The 23,733-nt window shown below is 33.6% G+C and overlaps 7 protein-coding genes and 1 long non-coding RNA gene across 8 annotated transcripts; 4 read left to right on the top strand and 4 right to left on the bottom strand.

The window, feature by feature from the left end:
* Positions 1 to 282: 282 nt before the first annotated feature.
* On the top strand, positions 283 to 1,407 carry LOC101254806 (photosystem I subunit O). The gene is made up of 4 exons (XM_004241282.5): positions 283 to 522; positions 756 to 828; positions 940 to 1,119; positions 1,211 to 1,407. Exons 1-4 carry the CDS (start codon positions 435 to 437, stop codon positions 1,305 to 1,307), a joined length of 438 nt encoding a protein of 145 aa, XP_004241330.1. The 5' UTR covers positions 283 to 434; the 3' UTR covers positions 1,308 to 1,407.
* Positions 1,408 to 2,135: 728 nt separating this feature from the next.
* Positions 2,136 to 5,102, top strand: LOC101255107 (uncharacterized protein At5g41620). Its single transcript, XM_004241283.5, has 3 exons — positions 2,136 to 2,655; positions 2,785 to 2,871; positions 3,497 to 5,102. The coding sequence occupies exons 1-3, from the start codon at positions 2,455 to 2,457 to the stop codon at positions 4,835 to 4,837; spliced, it is 1,629 nt and encodes a 542-aa protein (XP_004241331.1). The 5' UTR covers positions 2,136 to 2,454; the 3' UTR covers positions 4,838 to 5,102.
* A 390-nt stretch (positions 5,103 to 5,492) lies between these two features.
* On the bottom strand, positions 5,493 to 7,351 carry LOC101255408 (cytochrome P450 89A2-like). Its single transcript, XM_004241284.5, has one exon. The coding sequence runs from the start codon at positions 7,142 to 7,144 to the stop codon at positions 5,624 to 5,626; it is 1,521 nt and encodes a 506-aa protein (XP_004241332.1). The 5' UTR covers positions 7,145 to 7,351; the 3' UTR covers positions 5,493 to 5,623.
* Positions 7,352 to 8,191: 840 nt separating this feature from the next.
* LOC138349180 (uncharacterized) lies at positions 8,192 to 9,920 on the bottom strand. Its single transcript, XR_011221839.1, has 2 exons — positions 9,769 to 9,920; positions 8,192 to 8,544 (listed from the first exon to the last, which is right to left on the bottom strand). It is a non-coding gene; the product is annotated as an uncharacterized lncRNA (long non-coding RNA).
* Positions 9,921 to 10,030: 110 nt separating this feature from the next.
* LOC101255703 (NAC domain-containing protein 40-like) lies at positions 10,031 to 13,835 on the top strand. Its single transcript, XM_004241285.5, has 4 exons — positions 10,031 to 10,422; positions 11,850 to 12,109; positions 12,764 to 13,042; positions 13,175 to 13,835. Exons 1-4 carry the CDS (start codon positions 10,188 to 10,190, stop codon positions 13,628 to 13,630), a joined length of 1,230 nt encoding a protein of 409 aa, XP_004241333.1. The 5' UTR covers positions 10,031 to 10,187; the 3' UTR covers positions 13,631 to 13,835.
* Positions 13,836 to 14,118: 283 nt separating this feature from the next.
* Positions 14,119 to 16,078, top strand: LOC101264021 (B3 domain-containing protein At3g06220-like). Its single transcript, XM_004242064.5, has 4 exons — positions 14,119 to 14,537; positions 14,732 to 15,044; positions 15,151 to 15,269; positions 15,762 to 16,078. Exons 1-4 carry the CDS (start codon positions 14,460 to 14,462, stop codon positions 16,014 to 16,016), a joined length of 765 nt encoding a protein of 254 aa, XP_004242112.1. The 5' UTR covers positions 14,119 to 14,459; the 3' UTR covers positions 16,017 to 16,078.
* Positions 16,079 to 16,597: 519 nt separating this feature from the next.
* LOC101264335 (leucine-rich repeat extensin-like protein 4) lies at positions 16,598 to 18,204 on the bottom strand. The gene has a single exon (XM_004242065.5). The coding sequence runs from the start codon at positions 18,077 to 18,079 to the stop codon at positions 16,598 to 16,600; it is 1,482 nt and encodes a 493-aa protein (XP_004242113.1). The 5' UTR covers positions 18,080 to 18,204.
* A 1,146-nt stretch (positions 18,205 to 19,350) lies between these two features.
* On the bottom strand, positions 19,351 to 21,170 carry LOC101256004 (E3 ubiquitin-protein ligase PUB24-like). The gene has a single exon (XM_004241286.5). The coding sequence runs from the start codon at positions 20,713 to 20,715 to the stop codon at positions 19,453 to 19,455; it is 1,263 nt and encodes a 420-aa protein (XP_004241334.1). The 5' UTR covers positions 20,716 to 21,170; the 3' UTR covers positions 19,351 to 19,452.
* Positions 21,171 to 23,733: the final 2,563 nt, after the last annotated feature.

The following is a 23,733-nucleotide window of genomic DNA, read 5'->3' as shown; positions in this document are numbered from 1 at the left end:
ACTAAAATTGTGATAAATAAGGAACATGAATCTATAACTTGAAATATATAATAAGTTCACTGTTATGAATTTTAAAATATATAATTTAATATCTGGATCCACCTGCTGAGGTACTACATTCATGTATTTCTTTGTTTACAGAATCAAAATAGATACCCAAATTGATAATTGAATTCCACATAGATTAGCTAGTTCCAACATATTATCCAAAACAGAAACCAGTCTATCTATAAAATTCCACATGTCAATAAGAGATTGATCAACAACATATCTATGATTTTTATGAAAGAGACAATCCTACTTGTCACCACACATTTCCCAAATATGAATATTGTCCACAGAAATCATCAATTATTTGTATACACTCTTTTTTATTCCTAGTGAACCCCCCGTAACACTAACACAAACACTATTCGGAGAAGAAGAAAACAAGAATGGCAGCAACAATGTCCAGTGTTGTAGGCTTAGCTAACTCATCTCTTTCTGGATTTTCTTCTGCAAAGAAGACTAGCCTTTCCTCAGGTATGCCCATCATGATTTTCTCTAAATGCATTTGCAAATGAGTTTTAAGTTCTTTGATAGACTTACACCATCATGTTAGGTTGATTTAGAACAATTGATTCTTCAAAAAGAATTTGACTTTTGTATACACCTTTTTTTTTCCCTCTGAATTCCGCCCTGACTAAATCAGAGTCGTGTACATCGACATTTTATAGACTATAATGTGCTATCTATTATATATTTTCTGTTGATAGACTTCATGAGATCACCAGTGACAGCAAGAAACCCTTTAAGGGTAGCAAAAGCTTCAGGAGGCAGAGTTACATGGTAAATTACTAAATTAAGATCCATCCAATTAATACAATGGATTATAAGAATATTTCCATATTATTTTTTCCACCTAGAGTTTTGATGATAATATTTTTTTATGAAATTCAGTTTCCAGAGGGACTGGCTAAGAAGAGACTTGAATGTGATTGGATTTGGTTTGATTGGATGGTTGGCTCCTTCAAGTGTTCCAGCAATCAATGGAAAGAGTCTTACTGGTCTTTTCTTTGAAAGCATTGGCACTGAACTCTCTCATTTCCCCACTGGACCTGCTCTCACTTCGCAATTCTGGTACATTTTTACGTCTTTTTTAATTCTTTAATTTCAACTTTACCCTGTGTCATTTGTCAAAACATATTGAAATGGAATCATCATATTACAGGCTATGGTTGGTGTGCTGGCACTTGGGGTTGTTCCTCTGCCTGACTTTTGGACAAATTGGATTCAAGGGACGGACTGAGGACTATTTCTCTAAGTAGAGACATTATTTTCTTTTGAAAATTTCATGTATAAATTATAATTAAGCTACTGAAGTATTTATTTTTCTTTCATTTATGCATTCCAAGATTTTCAGCTTTATGTTTATTAGTGAAAGCATGATATATGAGATTAATGTGTTATCATAAACAATGATACAAATTTAAATATGGAAAATGAAAGAATAAAAAATAAAGATTGAATTTAAGATAGACATTTGACAAAGATCAATTAATCATTAATTACGAAATACCAACAAAGTGAACATAAACAATAGATGAATACTCTCAAAGTAAAAGAAATTAAATTCCATTTGATAACATAACTAGTAAAGTTGTGTTCAACAATGACAATGGACAAGTAATTTCAATTACAATCGATTCTTGGAATTGAAGAAAGTTAAAGAAAAATAAATCTCAGTAACTTAGAACAACAAAAATTCTTCTCTCTAAAAGACGTGGAATGTTTAATTTTTTTTGTGAGAGTAGCCGCCTAATTACAACAATAACCTTCAATTGAAATCGAAAAAATATTATTTTCTTTTTAATCTCATTGTCTGTTAGGACTAAAAAAATCTGTTTAAATTAACTTATTTTTGAATGATTTTTGATTTAGAAATAACTTTTTAACTTTGATACTAACAGAGGATCACTACGGCATGTGGAGGGCCACACGAATTACAGAAGATTGTTTTTTTTTTCTACAAATATGCAAAATACTTTAAGCCGTTAAATGGGGGCCCTTCCTTACAAAATCCCTGCCAATTGAAGCCTTCAACAACGGCTACAATTACATTCAATATTACTATCTGCTCAAGCAACAATAATGCTCGATAGAGACAAATGGTTAGCTAGTAAATGCTTAAATTTATTTACATTGCTACTATTAAGTGACTCGGGGAGTGTGGTTTCACTTTATTAATCATTAGGCTACATGTATAATCGTGATTTTTTAAACTTACGTATATAACTTGAATAATGTCAACAAAGAAACAAGTAGGTGCATACCAAATAATTTGTGTTACGAAAGTATTTAGCCCTTTCATTCATTCTAGCAATCATTGAAATACACAAGCCTAAAGGGCTATTTCCCACTTCTCTTGTTCCCTCTTTTTGTAAAGTAGTTAAAAAAACTTGTGAACAGGGGAAAATGAGTTCATCAAGATCAACTTCTTTGCATAATGATAAGTATATGCAAACAGAGGGCTCTGATGACTTGTCGGTTTCGGCAAGAAAACTGGCTTCTACTTTATGGGAAACTAAACTGAAGGATTTGGAGGAAATGGGTTGGAAAGAAAGAGTTTCAAAATTGGGTTCAGCAGCTCTGCAATTTCATCACCCTGTTTCTGAGGTGGGTTTAAGGGAAAAATTGGTTTTTGTTTGGTTTTTTTCTTGGAAAAGTTTGTAGCTTTTAAGTTCATCATATTGTATGTGCTTTTAAAATTTTATATTGAGGTATTTTTGTTCTTGAATTTTGCAGAGAATGGAGCGATCCAAAGTGGGTAGTCATAGAAGAAGAAAATCTACCAAGGCTGATCTCTCGAACCAAAATGATTACTCGATAGAGGTATGCTGCTGTGACAGTTTATCCATTTTTTAGTTGGAGGAACTGTTCTTTATAGGTTTTTTTAGTTAAAAAAAATAACTTTGGTGTTGGGTTAGTTTGTGTTCTACTAATTTTGTATCTGCTAACTTAACCTGTCCACTAAAGCTCGGACATGTGAGAAGAAAGTGCGTAATATTTTTTGTCTCCACTGGAATTTGAACTTGAGACCTCAGGGTTCTGAGGCCATTTTGTTAAAAATTAGGGGTGATTAGTGAAGATTCACTTAACTAGCTTGAAATTGAGGCAAAGCAGTTGTTGAACCTATCCAAGTTTCCACTTTGGTTTCTCTTCTTAGTGGCGTTTTGACGGCCCTTTGGCCTCTTCCAAAGTTGAATGGACAGAAATTATGAACAAAGGAACAAACATGTGACTTGTTTGATGGTTCTAGTTTAGGTTCTATCAAAGCCGACAGGCTACAGGTTATATGTTAATATCCTAAAACTGAATTGATGTATGTTTGAAATTTTTGTTTTTGTGGAAGTTTTTCTTGTAAGATCTCCGAATGTATTACTTTTGTTAGCTGCTGCTACTTTGAGTTAGCTACTCTATATTGAATTATATGGTTAATACAAGGATGAATTTGCAGCTTGATAGAAAAAATCATGAACAGACTCTAAGTAGGCATCATTTGAAGGATGTGTGTCATGGCCTTGACACATGTAAAGAGCTGCTGAAAGTTCTGAGTCATGTCTGGAATCTCAAAGATCAGAAATCTACATGTTCATCCCTTTTCTCAGCTATAAATACAGAGCTTGACCGGTTGTGTGATGAGGTGTCTAAATTGAAACACGAACACAGACATAACCACAGTGAAGTTGATGTCCTCTTGAAGAAGTTTGAAGAAGAAAAGATGGCCTGGAAGGTAAAAGAGCAAGACAAGATTCATACTGCCATTACATCCGTAGCCAGGGAGTTCAAGACTGAGAAGAAACTGAGGAAGCAAACTGAGAGATTAAATAAGAAGCTAGGTAGAGAACTGGCGGATTTAAAGGCATCTCTTTCAAAGGCAGTCAAAGAACTTGAAGGCGAGAAAAGGGACCGAGAGATATTGGAGCAAGTGTGTGATGAATTAGCTAGAGGTCTTGGAGAAGATAGAGCTGAGATGGAAGAATTGAAGAGACGATCTGCTAAAATCCGGGAAGAGGTGGAAATGGAACAGAAAGTACTTCAACTAGCTGATGTCATGCGGGAGGAAAGAGTTCAAATGAAGCTATCAGAAGCCAAATATCAATTTAAGGAGAAAAATACAGTTGTGGATGAGTTAAGGAATGAACTTGAAGCATATTTGAGATCCAAAAAGGGCCAAGAACAAGGCTGTGATTCGCTGAATTATGAAACAATCAATGAGCTTGAGAAACAATTTAGAGGAACGCTTCCAAGCACACACCATTACCGAGATAAAGAGAAGGCAGATGTAGAAATACTCGATAAAGAAGAGGATGGAGAAGAAGATGATTCAACTGATAGTGATCTTCATTCAATTGAACTAAACATGGGTGACAATAGCAAGAGCCATCAATGGTCCACTGCTCTACAAAATGATCCGAATAGATTGTTGGTTTCTGATAAAAATAAAGGGAGGAGGTCCATCGCAGAGAAAGAAAACGTGAACACCATATATAGAGGAATTTCAAACTTACTTAACAATGGAGGAACACCAGAATTCTCTTCTCAAGCTTGGAAGAAGGATCATGCGGATGAGACGGAGAGATATAAAATGATCAAGAATCTTTGTGATCGTATCATTTCTGCTTCAAGAATTACAGCCTCTCAAGGCTTTTCTGGTCCAACCAACAACTGTAGCCAACAGAAATTTTCTGCCAATGATCCTAACAAAGTGATGGTGAGGGTTTTGCCATCTTGCAGGGAGAAACTTGAAGGAACACCAGAGATTATTGCACTGTCTTGCAGGGAGCTACTCGAATGAATGCCAGAATGCCAATCTCAAGAATCCATCATAAATGGCATGCTTCTCCAGCCTGATGCTTCTTTCACATAACTACATGGACATAAATATGTTGTTCTTTGTCTGAATGAAAAGCTAAAATATCTGATAATTCAGGAATGTCAACAGAATTTTGAGTTTTGGCTGTTGGATGAGACAAAACATTTCAAATTTTGCTAATGTTGTCTAAGGACTGAATTGCTCTATTCAATACTATATATGACTTTTCAGATTCTTCATTTCTGTACCTCTAATGACTCCCCTAGTATCAATCTTTTGTGTATTCTTATGTTACGTGCTTCACTGTTCCCACTTCTGTTATGCTTAGCCTACTACATTTCCAGTCAATTCGAGGTAAACAATGAGTTGACTCACTCAAGTAGAATATTTCCACAGGTTGAAGCAAATGTCTAACTCTTATTGAGAAATTTCCTTTAAGTGATATCCATTTGGAGAATCATTAAGTGGATTCAAAGCTTTACGAAAGTCTATTTTAATGTAGGTGTAATCTGTCATTGGAGAGATTTTTTTACTGATCTTTCCTGAACACTCAATCATCAGGTTAAGGGAATGTCTTCCATGTGCTTAAGCTGGTTAATGAATCTTTTCTTGCATAAAGCACATCCAAATGACCATCTTATAAACAGTTGAACAGTGAAGTACTTTCAGTTCCCTTCATGTTCATTTATTTTATATTGAAGAAACATCATCAACAACTTCAAAAGAGAAGAATAACAAACAAATATACAACATTAGTAGCTAGATCATTCAAGTTGGTTGGTTTACTCTGGGACGGATGCGAGCACACAATGGATTCTTCATCATAACGGTGAATTCCAGCTTCTCAGATAGATCAACATTGTTTCCATCCACAGCCTTCCACTCAAAATGCCAGATCAAATTAGCCACAATGTGCTCTAAATGGAGCATAGCCAAGCCATAGCCTGGACATACTCTTCTCCCTGCACCAAAAGGCATCATCTTGATCTCTCTAACGCCTGTTATATCAAACACTTCCTTATCGTGACCGCCCGCTGATAAGAACCTATCTGGATTGAAATCCAAGGGATTCTCCCATACTTGTGGATCCAAACCCATATCTGCAACCATGAAATTGACAGCTACATCCTTAGGGATGACATAACCATTGAGTTCCACTTCCTCTGTCACCGTGTGTGGCTGCAGGAAGTGACCTGGTGGATGCCGCCTTAGACCTTCCAAGATCACTGCTTTTAGGTAAGGCATTTTCTCTAGATCTTCCTCTTTCAATCCATCCGGTTTCGAATTCTCTCTGCTCACTATCTCAGATATCTCTTGGTATAGTTTTTCCTGAATAGAAGGGTATTTAACCAAGTTAGCCATAATCCATTGCAACGAGGTGGCGGTAGTATCCGTTCCAGCGGTGAGGAACTCACTGCAGAGGCTAACAATCTCTCCCTGATTAAACTTCCTCTTCTTCTCAGGGAATTCCAAATTCAGCAATGTATCTGCATAAGCCACCACATCTTCCTCAGTTTTTGCTTTCATTCGAGCCTCGATCAGTGGCACAAAGACACACTCTTGCTCTTGTATTAGTTGGAGGAGCTCCTTCCATTTCTTCCTGTGTATGATCTTCTGAAGTGATCTTGGGAAGAAGCTGAGATTGATGAATCGACCCGCACTTTGAATCCATCTTCGTTGTACATCGTTGATCCGTTTGACTTGAGCCTCGTCAATGTTTTCACCGAAGCACATCAAGACAAGTAGATAGAACGTAGCATAATGAAAATGATCAATCAACCTGATCCCTTCCGTTGCTGCAGAATCAGAACGAAGCTGTTGAATAAGGATAGTGAGTACCCGTGATCGGACCTTAGAGTAGGACTTGATGCGCGAAGGGTGTAGGATTTCAGATACCATGTTTCGCCGGAGGAGGCGCCATGAGGGGCCATAGGGAGCGGAAGAGATGTTAAATCGGCAACTTTGAAGGCTTACACTGGTCTGAGCGGCCTTTGGGCGGTCAGAGAAAACAGCACCTTGTTGGACTAAAGCTTGATATGCTAATGAGTGGCTAGCTACAAATATTGAAGGACGACGAAATCCAATTCCAATTCTTAAGTTGAAAATAGGACCATATTTAGTCTTGAGGTCCCTGAGAATGAGTTCTATATCAGCATTAGCGCGTAGTAAGCCGGTAATCACAGAAAATGCAAAGGGTCCTGGGGGAAATTTCTTCTGTTTATTGGATTTGAAAGAAATACACAAAGTGATTATGAGGCTGAGGATGAGGATGATGAGCCATAACTCCATTATTTTCCAACTCTGTATGATCTGCACTACTTAATCTTTCCACCAAACTGTGGTACAAGTGCAATATTAGTGGAAAAAAAAGATTATATTACTTGTGGAGAGTAGTGATTTTGCTTGTGTTTCACGCACAAAACATAAGAGAGACAATAATTGCTCCATTTACAATTTTTTATGTTTAGGAAAGGAACACTTGAACTGTCGTTGCAGAAAAAGAAGAATAAAAAACTGATAAATCATATGTATATCTTTCACGTAATACATAATTTAACTTGGTTTCGAATCACATTTATGCCCTTTAACTTTGAATGTGTAGAAATAGACACTTAAATTTGTATAAAGTTGAACAAACACACACATGTCCTACATGTCATTTTTTGTTGTACGTGTATTATGCCATGTAGGACTCATGTGTTTATTTATTTAAAAGTTGGATAGTTAAAGTGCATGGTTGTGCATTATGAAAGTTGAAGTTCAAAATTAAAATTTGGAGCCAAGTTTAGGGTCCAATATATGTATTATGTCTATATCTATATCCTATCTTATAGTACGCTTCCCGCTCCTCTCTATTTTCTCTAAGTTTTACATAACATATATTGAATTTAATGGTTAAAATTTGATTGATCAAAGTAAATTTTTAATCAACATTTAGATAATAAATATATTTGTATATCGATTTGATTTCAATAATGTTATTCTTCGATCTTAATAAGTAGTAATATATTATCTTGTCCATAGATATAGTAAAAATAATCTTCCTCCGACAACAAACACATCAGCTTAATAAAATATTATCTTGTCCAATAATTTCTTCTTTTTTCTTCACTTTTACTTTATTGTGTAATTTTATAGTTAAGAGTTTCACCGACGACTGGCCAAGAATTTTGGATTACTAAATATCCCTATTTGTTTTTGCTGTTTTTCCTGTCAATTTGAAATTACTACACATATTATTGGTCTATTTGATGGTTAGATACATTTATTTAAGATGCTAACATAATCAAAGATGAGTTTTACTTAGGTCTTGGGCCTAACTCACACCCCAAAAGCTAGCTCAAAGAGTCCACCCATCTGATTAATTACCGATGTTGGACTTTTGTACTCGAATTTAGAATTTAACATACATCGACATGTTTGTGCAATAGAGAGATGCAACACACATCTAAACATCAACAACTTGAAGAGAAAGAAAAACAAACAACATTAGGTAGGTAGCTCATTCAAGTTTTGTTTACTCTGGGACGAATGTGAGCACACAATGGATTTTTCATCGTAACGATGAATTCTAGCTTCTCAGATAGATCAACATTGTTTCCGCTTCCACTGAAAATGTCAGACCAAATTAGCCACAAAGTACTCTAAATGGAGCAAAGCTAAGAGATAGCCTGGACATACTCTTCTTCCTGCACCAAAAGGCATCATCTTAATCTCTTTATTCCCTATTATATCAAACGCTTCTGTATCATCACTTTGATAAGAACCTATCTGGATTGAAATTGCACAACTAACTCGGTTTGAAGCACATTTAAGAAGATCTAAAATTACAAGGCTATAACTATCTATCGGTTTAAAGTTATTCAAAATATATTATTATATTTCTTTATGTATAATTTTATTTGATGTACGTTATTTTTTTCGGACAAAAGTGTCCGTGACCACCATGTATTTACGCCCCGGGAGAGCGTGACAACTCCATTTGTACATTTTTTTCATGTGATACATTTCGTTTTTGATGGTCAAGTAATCTAAGTTTGATCGGAGATTTACTTATGAAATCTTTAAATTTTTTAAAATAAAATTGATATATATATATAAACTACGTAAAAAATATATAAGTCATAATAATTGATAATTTAAAATATATGTAAATTTATAATTAAAATAAACTTGTTCAAACTTAAAACTTAAATTATGTTATATAAATTGAGACACGGAGCACGGAGAAAATTACAAACAGATGAACTACAAAGATGTTTGACGGTATAGTTGATGGATTTGTGAAAATCAATATATGCTTTTTCCTATTAAACTTTTCATTACAATATCAAATCATCTACAAAGATGTTTGACGGTATAGTTGATGGATTTGTGAAAATCAATATATGCTTTTTCCTATTAAACTTTTCATTACAATATCAAATCATCTACAAAGATGTTTGACGGTATAGTTGATGGATTTGTGAAAATCAATATATGTTTTTTCCTATTAAACTTTTCATTACAATATCAAATCATCAAAAATACATATTTACAAGTAAGTCTTTTTAAGATGTAAATTTCATAATTTTAAAATCATTTCATACGCTAACCATATGTTAAATTGAAATATTTTTTCTTGTTAAAAGGGTCCATCATCCATGAATGGTTATTTGAAGGGATTCAAATAACGATTTCCATTAGTTTCCGTACGCTGGTATTCTTACAAGTATTTGCAAACAAGTTATGTATTTCAACTTAAAGATAAATTTTGAAATAATAGTTCAAAATTGCATTTTATCAACCGTTCACTTTTCAAACTTTAGCTTTTTAAAGTACAGATAGCATTTGCGTAAACGCCAAATTGACTAAAGTACTAAGTATAGGGCATGAACATATAGCCAAGATAGAAAAAAAAGACAAAATCTAACCTCATATTTTTTTCTGGGAATACTGTAAACATCCAAATTTATATATATAAATATATGATACTTCTCCTGCTTAAAGAAGAATAATTTTTTCTTTTATTTTAATAAGAATGATCTCTTCTCACTTTAATTTCGTATTTAAGGTCATGTAACATGGGACCCACACTGCAACTTCCTATAACCTAACAGCGACACGTGTCCCTTGGCACGTGAATTTCCCGTGACCTCTCAAAACAGAGCATGTAGTACAAATTAACGTTGAAGGAAGGCACCGTTTGCTTCCTTATTTATTGATTCTCTTCTTTTTCTTCAGAGATTCCAACACCCTTTTTTTTTATTATTACCACAAAACGAGGGGAAAAAAAGAAGAAGAAAGGCGGCGCCTCAGTTTTTCTTTTTGTAAATTGTATTGAGTTTAAAATATGGAAAATGAGCATGTATCGTCTTCTTCAAGAAATGAGACAACACCCAGAAATAATGCTAATACGGAAATTTCAATAGCGACTGCGTCTTCAATGTTTCCTGGTTTCAGGTTTTCTCCAACTGATGAAGAATTAATATCATATTACTTGAAGAAGAAACTTGAGGGCTCTGATAAGTGTGTTGAAGTTATTTCTGAAGTTGAAATTTGGAAACATGAACCTTGGGATTTACCAGGTACTTTTCCTCTTCTTTTTTTTTTCTCTTCATATTAACATGATTTGTATGTGCTATATATGTATGTATATATTATTATGATGGTGGTGGAGGAGCTTTGATGAATAGAGTTATCTCGCACTCGCACTTGTGTTGGGTTAGGTCAAGTTATACATGTGCAAGTAGTTTAGAACACTGGTCGCAGTGAGTTAGGTAAGTTGACATAGAGGGAAGTTGGTTTGAACACCGTCATTCAAATTATTTGTCCTAGTGAATCCATGGTACCTCCGTAAAATTAGATTTTTTTATGTGATCTAATATTAGCTGTTGACACTCATTCTATCAAAACGTTAAATGGTGCAGTTAATTGAATGCTTAGTTATTTACAATATTGATAGGGATATTGGTATCAATGCTACCAAATGGTGGTGTGTGTATGTATGTATGTACGTATGTACGTGTATAAGTATATGTTGTGATGGCAGTAGCCCAATTTGAAGCATATGATATCAAGTAAAAGGGTATGAGTGAATCATAAACTTGTTAATCTGGTAGTTATATGTTTTTCGAGATTTTGTTCAATAAGTTTGAAATTTAAAGTAACTTCACTAATATTGTATTTTTTCCTAATTTTGATGTTACATTTGTTTTGTTTCTCTTTCATCGGGTCACTTCCTTCGTTGTTGTAATGTGATTGTTTTCACAGTATATTCATAATAGATTCTTTTTCCCCCCTTTTTTTGTACCTTAAAACAGAGAAAGTGATGGTCAAATATTCCTTTTTTTAAATCTTTCTAAAAGGTAATGAATTCCTGATGAAACAAATAGGAAAGTATGTCCACACAAAGAAGAAAAAGAAAGGAATAACCTCCTCTTGGATAGTCGGTTAATAAGATTCTTCCTGTGTATCAACTTTATCGAATCTTAGGTTGATTGATATCAATTGCAAAGTGAAGAATCTCCCTGTTTTGACAAAAAAAGCAATAAGAGTGCTTCTAGATGAAGTCATGTTATAAGGGTTAGAAATCTAAACTAAATAGGTTTCTTGTTTGACTATATTGCTAGTCTTCCCCATTGTATCTCTTAAATAGTATATACAGTGTGAACCATTCAACTGCATGGTTTCACTATTGCAACATCCTTTTTCTACTGAATACAATTAATGGAAAATTTTAAATTCTGTATATGTCGTGATGTATCGATGGTTAGGATATGCAAAAAGCTAAGCGTATTAGTATGGTGATCACCATACACTGTAAAATATAGGATTTTACGGTAGTTAAATAGTTTATTCATTTTTAAATTTTTTTTATAAGGTGCTTGGAAATGATGAGAAGCATCACATTATCCTTATTCATTTGACTTTTTTAATTAGTTACTCTGTGAGTAGTAACTCATACCTACATACTTGTTCAATTAATTGATCAATCCTTCTTCACATGTAACAGCTAAATCCGTCATTCAATCAGATAATGAATGGTTCTTCTTTTCTCCTCGTGGAAGGAAGTACCCGAACGGATCACAAAGTAAAAGGGCAACTGAATCTGGTTACTGGAAGGCCACAGGAAAAGAACGTAATGTGAAGTCTAATTCGAATATCATTGGCACAAAGAGAACACTGGTGTTCCACACTGGTCGGGCACCTAAAGGACAGAGGACACAATGGATAATGCATGAATATTGCATGATTGGGAACACTAATTACCAGGTATGAGCTCGGATCCAACCCATAGGGACTGATCCTCCTCATGTGATGAACTCTCTATCTTGTTTGCTGCGACATCAAATTCAACTCCTACTGTTAGTTGTTTGTTCCTTGTGTAAATATGTTGTTCTTATGAATTCTTATATACGTATCATCCTAAATTCCTAATTTTAGCATTGGTAGTTTCTTTTGTTATGTGATGTTAAATGGTATGCTCAATTTTTGTTGAAAGAGAGAATAAAAAGAAGGAACAGTTTGGTTGATGTAACAGTCACTCATTATAGCTCTGCAGCCTGCTCCAATGGTCTTACCAGCTATGCCAAGTGAAAAGTAACTCAAAGAAACAAATATTTTTATTGGTGGTAGGCCATAACATAGCCATAGATACTATAATGTCTCATATGAGGGAAGAAGCTTGAAGAGTTAACGTGTTGTCACATCCATTTGCTTACTGTTTAGAAAAGAAATCAACAAAAACATCTCACCTGGAATGTTCAACCGTATTGCAAGATGTTGTTTGAGTGGTGATATTATTCTAGATAGAAGGTTCACTTGGAGCTGCTTCTTTTAATTCTATACCAAAGTTTTATTTCTTGATCAATCTAATCATCCCCTTGCAGAAAGTGCTTTGATTGTTTGGTCTGCTGTGTTATACAGGATTCTATGGTTGTCTGCCGCCTCCGGAAGAACAGCGAGTTTCATTTGAATGACACTCCAAGAAATCAGAGGAATCAACTGGTTGCTATTGAAAGTGCAACTGCTCTGTCTGGAGCAGGACAATTGGGCAGCTTGGAATTGGTCAATGTCGGGGAATGCTGTTCGAAGGAAGGTAGTAGCAGTTTTCATTCCCACTCAGTTGAGCAGATTGACTCTGGATCCGAATCTGATAAACCGACTAAAGAGTTCTCTCATCACGATTCCTCTGGCCACTTCAAGGTTTTGGTTTTACTGCCATTTTCTGTTGCTCATTTGTGAAAATGTCTAGCCTACTTCTATGTGGCCTTGACCTTTTCCATTCTAAGCATAGCATAACTCGGTCTGTTTTTTGGTCTGCTGTATGGGTTCCAGGATTTTGATGTCGAAGATGACTGGTTTGCTGATATAATGAAGGATGATATCATTAAGCTAGATGATTCTTCACTTAATCCCAGACCTGTTTCCATGATCCCGGATAGGCCTGAATCCTCTGAAATATCAAATCATGAAGCTCAAGCTGCGATGTCCTCTGTTGTTCCTTTCCAGGGCACTGCGAATCGAAGACTCAGACTAGTAAGAGAAATTGTAATGAAGTGTGGAGTAAAGGAATCCAAACCATACAAAGCTATTAAGAAGAATAAAGTAGGAGTGGGCACGACTAGTTCAGTAAGATGGTTGAGAAACATGTTTTCAGTTAAATGGATGAGGCAATATGTGATAACTATATTTGTTGCTACCTTGATATTTCTGGTCATGCTTCTTAGTTTGTTGGGAGTCTCGCAGCAAGTAAAACAGCGTAGGCATCTTCTCGTTTTGGCGAGCAGCTGAAGTTCATACTATACTGGAATGTTGTTTAAAGTAATAATGTTATTTGGAGTGGAGATTGAAGAATGATTGGTTATGCGAAAAACGAACAAGAACCAAACTGTGTAGAGCAGATGTACAGTTGTGGTGGTGCTTGTAGCAATGTATAACCATATATTTATATTGTGATCTATTTGGATGCATAAATTGTTGCCTGTATTCTGTTGAATTGCTGGGGATTCTGTTTATTATGCCTTTCACTATCCGTTATAATCAACGTGTAATCAATAAATCAATCAACCTCTGATCTACGGTGAAAAAGTTATTGATATGAATAGCTTAAATTCAAACTTATCACACATTTAAATAAAAGTCTTCTAAATAACCTGAAGACTTATATGAAGAACTATGCAATTTTTGAGAGTTGAAAAAACAGATTTATAAATTTATAAATAATTGAAAATTCTAATATATGAGTTATTTTAAATTTGGAAATGCAAAAGCTGACACTTTAAATTGGCATTGAGGAGTATCAAATCTTTTCGAATCTCTGCGGACAGAGAATCACAATTGTACAGATAATCTGTCACCGCCGGCGGCTTGCCCGCTACTGTGTCTGCTACCTTATTTCATGTATAGTCTTTTCGCTTTTCCATTTTTAGTTCTTTCTCACCTGCCATTTTCGTGAAATCATCTGCTCACGCCATAAATATGACAAAGGAGAGAGGGAAAATCGAGTCGACACATCTCCCCTCTAAAAACCCCAGCCAGAGGGTAGCGTTTCTTTCTGAATTCTGTGTGTGCGCCTATCGTCTTAAAAGTCTAAAGCCATTGGAAGATATTGAAAAATAAAATGGAGAGGAATTATGTTGGTAATGGTTTTCCTGCCTTCATTAAGGTTTACAGCCCTGAAACGTGCTATCTCAAGCTGGTAATTACTTCTTTTTCCTACAAAAAATGGCATAATATATAATCATGTGATTTTAACTTAGGTCTCCAGCATATATGCGCTATAACTTTGTGTTTTAAATTTGTATTATGCCACATTTTCTATTTTTGGTTAAACATATATGTTAGTGTTTATGTTGCATATTCTTTCACCAAGTTCTTTCTCTTTTTTCCTAGAAAATTCCGTCGCGCTTTTTTAAAAATTTGAACGGGGACATTCCAGTGATCTCTCTCCTTGAAGTTGAAGGTTCAGCGAGGAGATCTTGGAGGGTTGTTATTGAAAAGATTGAAGAGGACTTCTATTTCAAGGGTGGTTGGACAAAATTTGTGCAGGATAATAACTTGGAGAATGAAGATTATCTTAATTTTCTTTATGCTGGAAATTCTACTTTTTCTGTAAAAATATATGGAACGAATGGCTACTTAAAGCAGGAATTAAATGCTATTGCGGAGCTTGAATTGCATCCATTGGATGAAGAGAACCCTAATGGTAAGTTCCTTTGAAGATCTTCAGCTTTGGTGCGATACATCAGTTTATGCATTATTTTGAAGTTTAAATCCAAAAATAGCAACTCTGAAAAAAGAAACCTGTGCAGAGATACAAGTGGTATCTCCCTTAGCTGATGAAGAACTTGATGGATCAGAAAATTCTCTAGTCTCAGTCACTCTATTTGAAATCGTCATGAAGAAATCCAATTTTTCAAATATGTTGCTGGTAAGTTTATTCATTGCAGTTTGCATCTATGCCAAGTGTGTCAAAAAGGCAAAACATTATGGAAAAATTCCTGTCTGGCAACTTTTGTTCTGTTTCATTTTTCAAAAACTGTTCACCAAGATATTCTCATGAGCTAGTTGTTGAAATAGTAACTTTGGAATTACAATTCTGTGTTGTAGTGCATCGCATTGGATTTTAAATTTTTAGGGGAGTGTAATATCAGAGAATTTTTTTGAAAGATATTAATGTGTTCCTTTCCTTAATAATATTTGACAGCGATAAATATATTTTTTCCTTCAAAAATTGAAAAAAATCACTCATACTTCTGATGTGTATATGAGTTGCAAAAGATATTAACTCATTATCTAGTTTTCGTGTCTTTGCACAAACATCAGCTAAATGAATCATATTGGGTAAACAGTATTCTTTGAAGTACTTGATTGTACTGTGAATCATCATGTAAAGTTGTCTACTACTTGGTACCTTATGCAGAATTTTCCCTCTACGTTTGGCAAAAAGTATATGAAGAGGGGGCAAGTATTTGAGAAAATGGCTACTCTTCAGACCGATGGTAAAAGTTGGCCAGTTGTTGTTCGTAGTTCCGATAGACTCAAATTGCGTAAAGGGTGGCGTCAGTATCTACAGGACAATGATTTGCATGTAGGAGATGTTTTGCGTTTTAAGCTGATTGATGAGGAGAATTTTATACTCAAAGTTCTCATCAGGCGCATTACCTTCGATTGTTAAGCTTACTATTGGAATTTTGTATCAAGAAGTTCAAAATCAATGGATTTTACATCATTTTGTCGCATGGTAAATGCTTTAACACATAGTTTAACAACAGCCTGCAGTTCCATAGCCGGCACTGTAAAATTGCAAATCAAGTCATTTCAATCTGAAACAAGTACTCAAGATCCGAATAGCCTTGTATGATCAGGTGTCTATGTTGTTTTATCAAAATATCTGTTAAAAGTTCGTAGTTGTACTTAGTATGGAATGAATGACATTTGAAGTGAAAGCATTGAAAAATAAATGAACTGTGTAACCTCAGAGACCTTGATTTCTCTGTTTTGAACAAAGGAAACTCCTTTTTTCATGATCAACTATCTAGTTTATACCGACAATTCATGCAACATGTTCTACATTTTATTAAGTACTAACAATAAATCTGTAGAGAAGTTCGAGCAATGAATTTGTCACCTTAGAACCTACATCTTGCATCTCAATTCACAGCTCCTTCTGCGGATGTCCTGTATTCCCAGGAATGATTTAAAGTTCCATTGAGTGAGAAAGATGATCCCAAGAAGAGTAACCTTACATAACGACTTTCAAGGTGAAGGAGATGACATATCTTGACTTGATGGTGTTCTCTGATTTTCACACGGTAGAGGAGAAGGTAATTGAGGCTCTACAAATGAAGGTGATGGTGACGGTGATGGCAAGTCTGGTGGCTGAGGTGAAGAAGGCGATGGTGATGGTGATATGCTTGGTGGAGAAGGTGATCCTGATGGTGCAGGTAGTGGTAGTGGGGATGATGGTAGCTCGATAGATGGCAATGGAGATGGTGATGGTGGAGGCAAACAAATACAACAGTTGTTTTCTGGAGGGGTGGTAGGTAGTGGAGACGATGAAGGTAATGCACATTTGAAAGTGGTACAATCAACTTCATTTGACAAAAATCTTTGGCAATCTAATGCAGGTCTCTGCATTGGCCTATCTCTAAGACAATTCTGTTGATCAGCAAATGAATTCAAGTTTAAACAAGCTGGACTCTCTTCCGAAAAGTAGTTGTGCTCGTAGACAAAATTTTCCAGATTCGGAAGTGTACATATGTTGCTAGAAACCATTCCAGAAAACATATTATGACCCAAATTCAACTGCTCCAAGCTCACCATCTCTCCAATACTATCAGGTAAACTGCCCATCATTTCATTATAACTTATATCAAACACAGTCACATTCTTCAGCATCCCAATCTCATTTGGCAAACATGAATGAAAATTGTTATTTAAGAGAAGCAACTCATTCAATCTAACCATTTTGCCTATACTAACAGGTACACATCCAACAAAGTTGTTGTTAGCCAAAACCATAACAGAAACCGGCGAATTCCCAAAGTTATCAGGCAACTCAAAAGAGAATCTGTTGTTATTAATAAACAGAGCATCTAAATCCCTTTCAAAAAGTTGCTTTGGCAATGCACCTTCAAATTCATTGAACCTCAAATCAAGAAACTTCAAGTTAGGCATTTGAACAACCACATCAGGAAACTTCCCAACGAATCGATTATTACTTATATCTAACTCAAAAAGAAGCTTCAAATTCAAGAAACTCTCAGGTATTGTACCACAAAACCTATTAGAGTTAATATGAATCAATCCAATGTCAAATAGTAAACCTAATTCATGTGGAAGTTTACCAGCTATATCGCCATGGTTGATATCGATACCAGAAACTGTTAGTTCAGAGGGCTGATCAAGTGAAGGTGAACAAAAAACTCCAGTATAACTACACACATTAGATCCTACCCAATTCTGTGTTATATTATGAGGATCAGAGAGAATTACTTCTTTCCAAGCTTGTAACGCGATGTAAGCATTCTTTAACCTAAAATTCTCAATAGAAAATGATGGATTGATGGCAAGAACATCACCATTGTAGGACAACAACTTTCTACTGTTACTTATTTCAATATGGTCAATATAATTAGATATTTGATTTGTGGTAGATGCAGCATTGAAGAGAATAAAGAAGATAATAGGATAAAATAATGTGTTTGAGCAAGAACTATGAACTGAAAAATGGTGCATGTTTTTCCCTAATGATGCTATGTACTTTTTTTATTCTTCCCCTTTGTTGGGAAGTTTTGGGTAGCAAAAGTTTCTATAATGAGATTTGTTTACAGTAGTAAACAAAATAATTAAGTAGGGTTTTGTTATTGCTAGTGGTTTTGTTTATTAGATAATTATTTGGATATTTAACTCCAAAACAAGAAAAAGTCTTTTAATTAGTTAATGAGATGAGCTTTTTCAGCTTCTTTAAATTCTTAGTAATCGGAGTTCTGGTAAAACAGAAATTGAATTTGTTCCAGAATAAGTTTTCGTTCAATCTATTGTTTATGGAAAAATAAAAAGTTTTTGAAATAACTAAAGTAGACAGTTTTTCTCATTTAGAAGGAATATGTTTATCGAACATGAAAAAATTGAATATTTCACTGAACACATCTATAGAATATGATAAATACATTATTAAAGTAGCAGACGTACTCATCATAACTTTGTTTTTTTTTAGTAACATACGTTATCAATTTATGTACATTATGTTAAAGTTAATGTATTTGTTTATTTAATTAATATGAATGAAATTATAATCGTTGGTTGATAATTAGCTGATACTTCAACTATGATTGCTACTATCTTTAATTTAGGTATTAGGAATATATATTATACAAAGAACATAGTGAGCAAAATTTTATTTTAACCCGTATGTACTATATCGAAAAATTAAGAAAATAATTATAATGCTGAAATGATAATGGAGAAAAAAGATTAGAATACAGTATAAATTGTTGTTAAAAAAATTGCGTTGCCAAATCACACAAAGAAAAATTAACAAAATAAAGAAAAAGTCTTTACTCGTTTTAGATCAGTTTTTTCAGCGTCATGACCAAATGAGTTAGAAACTATCAGCAAACCTTGCGGCAATTAGCAACAAATTTATTATGATTATATATCATTTATACTTTTCGTTATATTTTTCGTCCATCGTTATCCCGATTTTATATAAACCAAGAATATAGCCAATGGAATAAATGAGCTATTTCAGTTTTCACATGTATAATTTTCTTGCGGTTTCTTTAAATCAACCTCAAAGTGCAAGGACCTAATCAAATACATCCTATAAAAGAAACCTAGAAAAGTTGAAATTCAATCGATAAAAAGGAAAATAATTATCTACTATGATATTTGATTGACGCTCAAAATTCTATCTGCACCACATAAATTGAAATAAAGAGAATAACATATATTGGGCCCGTGCTGGCACTGACTGTGAATATAGTAGTATATAATAAAACTTGTACTAAAATGAAGTTTCAATGTATATTTTGCATATTGTTATGCAGAGAATAAAAAGCATATAAATGTTGCTACAATTTCTACAAGTTATCATAACAAAAATAGATCTATTGACCAGGATATCTTGTCAAAAAATAAATTTGTACACATGGAGAGTTGCTCCAAACATTATTATGTGCCCTTAATATTTCCAGTGCTTTTTTCCTTAAACTTGCTTCACAATTTGCTTGAATCACCATACATAACTTTGTCACTCCCCCAACTCTTAACATTTCCATCAACACTTCTTTTGTAGCTGAAAACTTGGCAATCAATCCAATAATTTGAATTGCACTTTCATCTGTTGCTGGTGAAATCCTAAGTATCTTTTTAGAAACAATTGCAATTCCAGCTGCATGTTTTAGTAACTCTGCTCTTCCATCAGCTAAACTACACAAATGTGACAAAAGTGAAAACACTAACTCACTTACCCTTTTCTCATTGTTGCTTAATTCGAGCTCAATTAGCTCGAAAACAGCCCCTAATTCGATCATTTTCAGCCTGTTTCGTCCCCCTGGACAAGTATCTATTAGCACATGTAACGCTGCTTTTGTGGCTTGTTGACAAATGTATTTTACATTGTTTTTCCTCAAACTATTCAACATTTGTTGGAAAAATTCAGGTGTTAGACTCGATAAAACATTTGTACTTGAAACTGAGATCACATTTTTCAGTACCAACATTGCATGAGTCTTGATTGATGTTACAACTTGATTATTATCGTAGCACACTTCGCGACTCTTCAAAATCCATAAAATAGCTTCAATTAGATCATGATTTTCCTTAACAAGTTGTTTGTTTTCATGTGTTGGTCTCCAAACAAAATGAAAAATCCTTAAAGCTTCTTCAATTCCCATAACTAATTCCCCTTCTTTAAAACTCCTCAGTATAAATAAAACCATAGCCTTGATCACACCACCTTCATCTAAACACTTTCTATTTTCCTCATTCTCACTTATCATAGTCACCATTTTCCTTAAAGCTTCTAAATAAAGATCGCGATTTTTCACCTGACGAATTAGCCTGATGACATGTGATTTATTGAGAGGATATTTAGGCGATGGAATTTGCTCAATCCCTTTTTCAGCATTGCATATGGTCCACGATCGTATAAATTTCCCTAACATATGATTTGGTGTTAACAACGCGGTGTCTCTAGGCAAAATTTGTTTTGTCACCGGACACGTAGATGTCTTTTCCTCTGCCATCAATAACCATGTTTCAATATTTTCCCTATCGTATGTAATTCCAGTAACTGTTGTAACCGGATCTTTCATTATTTGGAGAGATATTGGACACAAAAAATATTTAGGTATTTCTACTTCTTCCATATTTTTTATATATGATAGAAAAAAATAAAGAAGAAGAATCTAACAATATATAATATGAGAAGAGGGGGGAAAGGACAGAGATTTTTTATTTTTTATTTTTTGAATGAATGTAATCAAAGGTGGTAAAAGAAAGTGGCTAAATATTTATAGATCAAGTTTGAATGGAAAAAGCAAAGGGAGATGCACAAGAAAAGAATCATTTTCTTAATTATTGATATACTTTTTTTATTTTTTTTCATTTGATTTTTTTTGTTTTTTTGGTCAAAGATTGAATTATAAGGGGTCGGTCAACACACGTGAAAATTGATAAAATAAAAATATTTTTGTGTTTTGACTTTGTAATATTTTTTTCAATATTCCAGACAAGTCATAGTGGCCCAGTGGGGCTAAAAAGACAAGTAGAACGCATGAGTAGAAACCAGTAGTGGACGTAGATTTTTAAATTGAATTTCCCTCTTTTTAGAGTCGGATTTATAATTTAAATTTCTTGAATTTAATCATCATTTTAGATTTGTTTGTTCATACATAGATTTTAAAAATATTGAGTTCTAAATGTTGTGTTTATGATATTCATTTTACTTCAAGAATAGAGGTTCAAAAAAGTTAGGGAAAATACCCAAGTACCCTCTCAACCTATGCCCGAAATCTCAGAGACACACTTATACTATATTAAGGTCCTATTACCTCTCTGAACTTATTTTATATATAATTTTCCATCCCTTTTTAGCCTACGTGGCACTAGTTCGAAAAAAAAAGTCAATCGTCGTTGGGCCCACAAGATAGTGTCACGTAAGCTAAAAAGGGGTAAAAAATTATTAATAAAATAAGTTCAAGGGGTAATAGGACCTTAGTATAGTATAAGTGTGTCTCTGAGATTTCGGGCATAGGTTGAGGGGTACTTGGGCATTATCCCAAAAAGTTACTTAAGCCAATATTTTATCGTTTATTTAAATTGACTAATTAGCTTATAACTTATGAAAGTTCATATATTAAAAATTCTAACGTATATTAGTGATGGTAATAGGTAAAACAATAAATTTGAATATTTTGTAGAATGGTTTACCATAGTTGGAAGGTCAGATTCAAAATTGGTTTTTAGCTTAACCTGTGCCTCACGTTAATATCCAAATACATGGTGCATGCATGCACTAAAAGAAAAATCCATTTTTCATTTTTCTTAGACGACTAATTTTTTTGTTGCATGCATTTAGCCCTTAATTGTGTATATATATATAATGTGTATATATATATATATATATATATTAAGTGTACACCCAAATCGATTCAACCGATAAGTGCCACCAAATTTATTTGATAATTTTTGGATAACAAGAGTAAATTATTGTTCTACGTGTGAGTTTTTAATATTACGAGTCATATTAGTATTTGAATTTCTGAGGTATGTATTTGGACGTATCAAATATGTAGGATCGAATTAGATGTAATTTATAGATATTGTATTCAAATAAATTCATGTATATCTGACTCTCTCATTTGTCTTAGTTATACACCTTCTAACGAGTCAAAGAAGAGCGTAGAATGTAATAGCGGAAGGACTCCGGCGCTCATCGGACTAGAAATATACTCCTATTTTTTAAACATAATTCCAATAATAATTAATTAATCAAATTCATGATCAACTTAATTAATTTAATTATAAACTATTCAAATATCTAGACAAAACTCTAAGACCCAAAGGTTTACCTTAGCTAGTGATAATGAGACTTTTGGAATATTTTTTATATGAGTTATACCTTCGACACAAAGATAATGTATAAAATAAAAATTAACATCATGATAGATATATATATAGAGTTGACCTTCAGCAATATATTACTACTATTTTATTGTAAACATGACATAAAATAATAACTTTTTATACAATCGATTAAAAAGATGAAAATTTCATTGATAACGTAAAAATGATGGCATTATTGGTACTATAACTCAAACCTATTCCCTCCATCTCAGTTAGCGTCACGTTCAAATTTTAAGAACCTATCGAATTTGTTCTTAAATATTTTGAATTGTCTATTATTCTGAAGTATATATATATTCACAGTTTTTTTAATTATTTCAAATTCATAATCAAAATTAGAAATTTTATTTCTGAAAATTTTACCCGTGTCGTATAAATTTGGGTAGAGGAATAGTATTTATGAAATGTATATAATTGAAAGGATCACCTAGAAGTATTCCACATCCATAAAAATTAAAATGGTACTCTAGTCCTAGTCAAGGAATCATTTAATTGTCTTCATTAATTTGTAGCAAAATATGATAGGTGTACTATGGCTGCTCTTGAATAAATCGTAATTTATTAAATTGTTTTTTCTTTGGTCATGCACTTATTTATTAGATGACGTGCTCAACTATTTTTGTACACGTAATTAAGTACATTAATTGTTTTATTCTTTTCTGAATAAAAAAATATGATTGGAAAAAAAAAGAAGAAGATTAAATATGGTTGAAATTTAGTATTGCTTTCATCAGTTATCAATAAGTTAATTAAAAACTGAAAACATATTGATAAGTCTACGTACTCCAACTTATGTGTTGCATTGTACTTATTACTTTAATATTATTAATATTGTTTGAAACGTCACTAGGTGTTTCATATACTCATAATACATAATATATTTTTTTTGGTGAAGTCAATATTTTATATAGTTTCAAAAGTTTAAGAGTTTAACAATTCAATTCAAAACATGATAAATTAAAAATGTAAACAAGCTTTGACATTAGAAGGAGTTAATTTTGAACAAGTTAAATGAACCAATTTGTGGTTGATTGATACAAAAATTGTAGAGATCAAGTTCCACTCAAAGTTATGTGAATTAGTAAAACTTTGTCCGTACATTGAATCAAATTTTTGAGGTGAGGGAGCCATATAATGACCAAATTAAGGGCCAACTATAATGTTTCACACTTGGTAATACAAGGTATCATTTTGAGTCTCCTTAGGAATTGTGAAAGTTAAATAGAATTTTAAGAGTATAAAAGGAATTTTATAGACGT

Source organism: Solanum lycopersicum, chromosome 6, assembly GCF_036512215.1.
Source record: "Solanum lycopersicum chromosome 6, SLM_r2.1".
Lineage (NCBI taxonomy): Eukaryota > Viridiplantae > Streptophyta > Magnoliopsida > Solanales > Solanaceae > Solanum > Solanum lycopersicum.
Note: the sequence above shows the minus strand (reverse complement) of the source record. Positions and strands in the feature narration are given on the sequence as shown.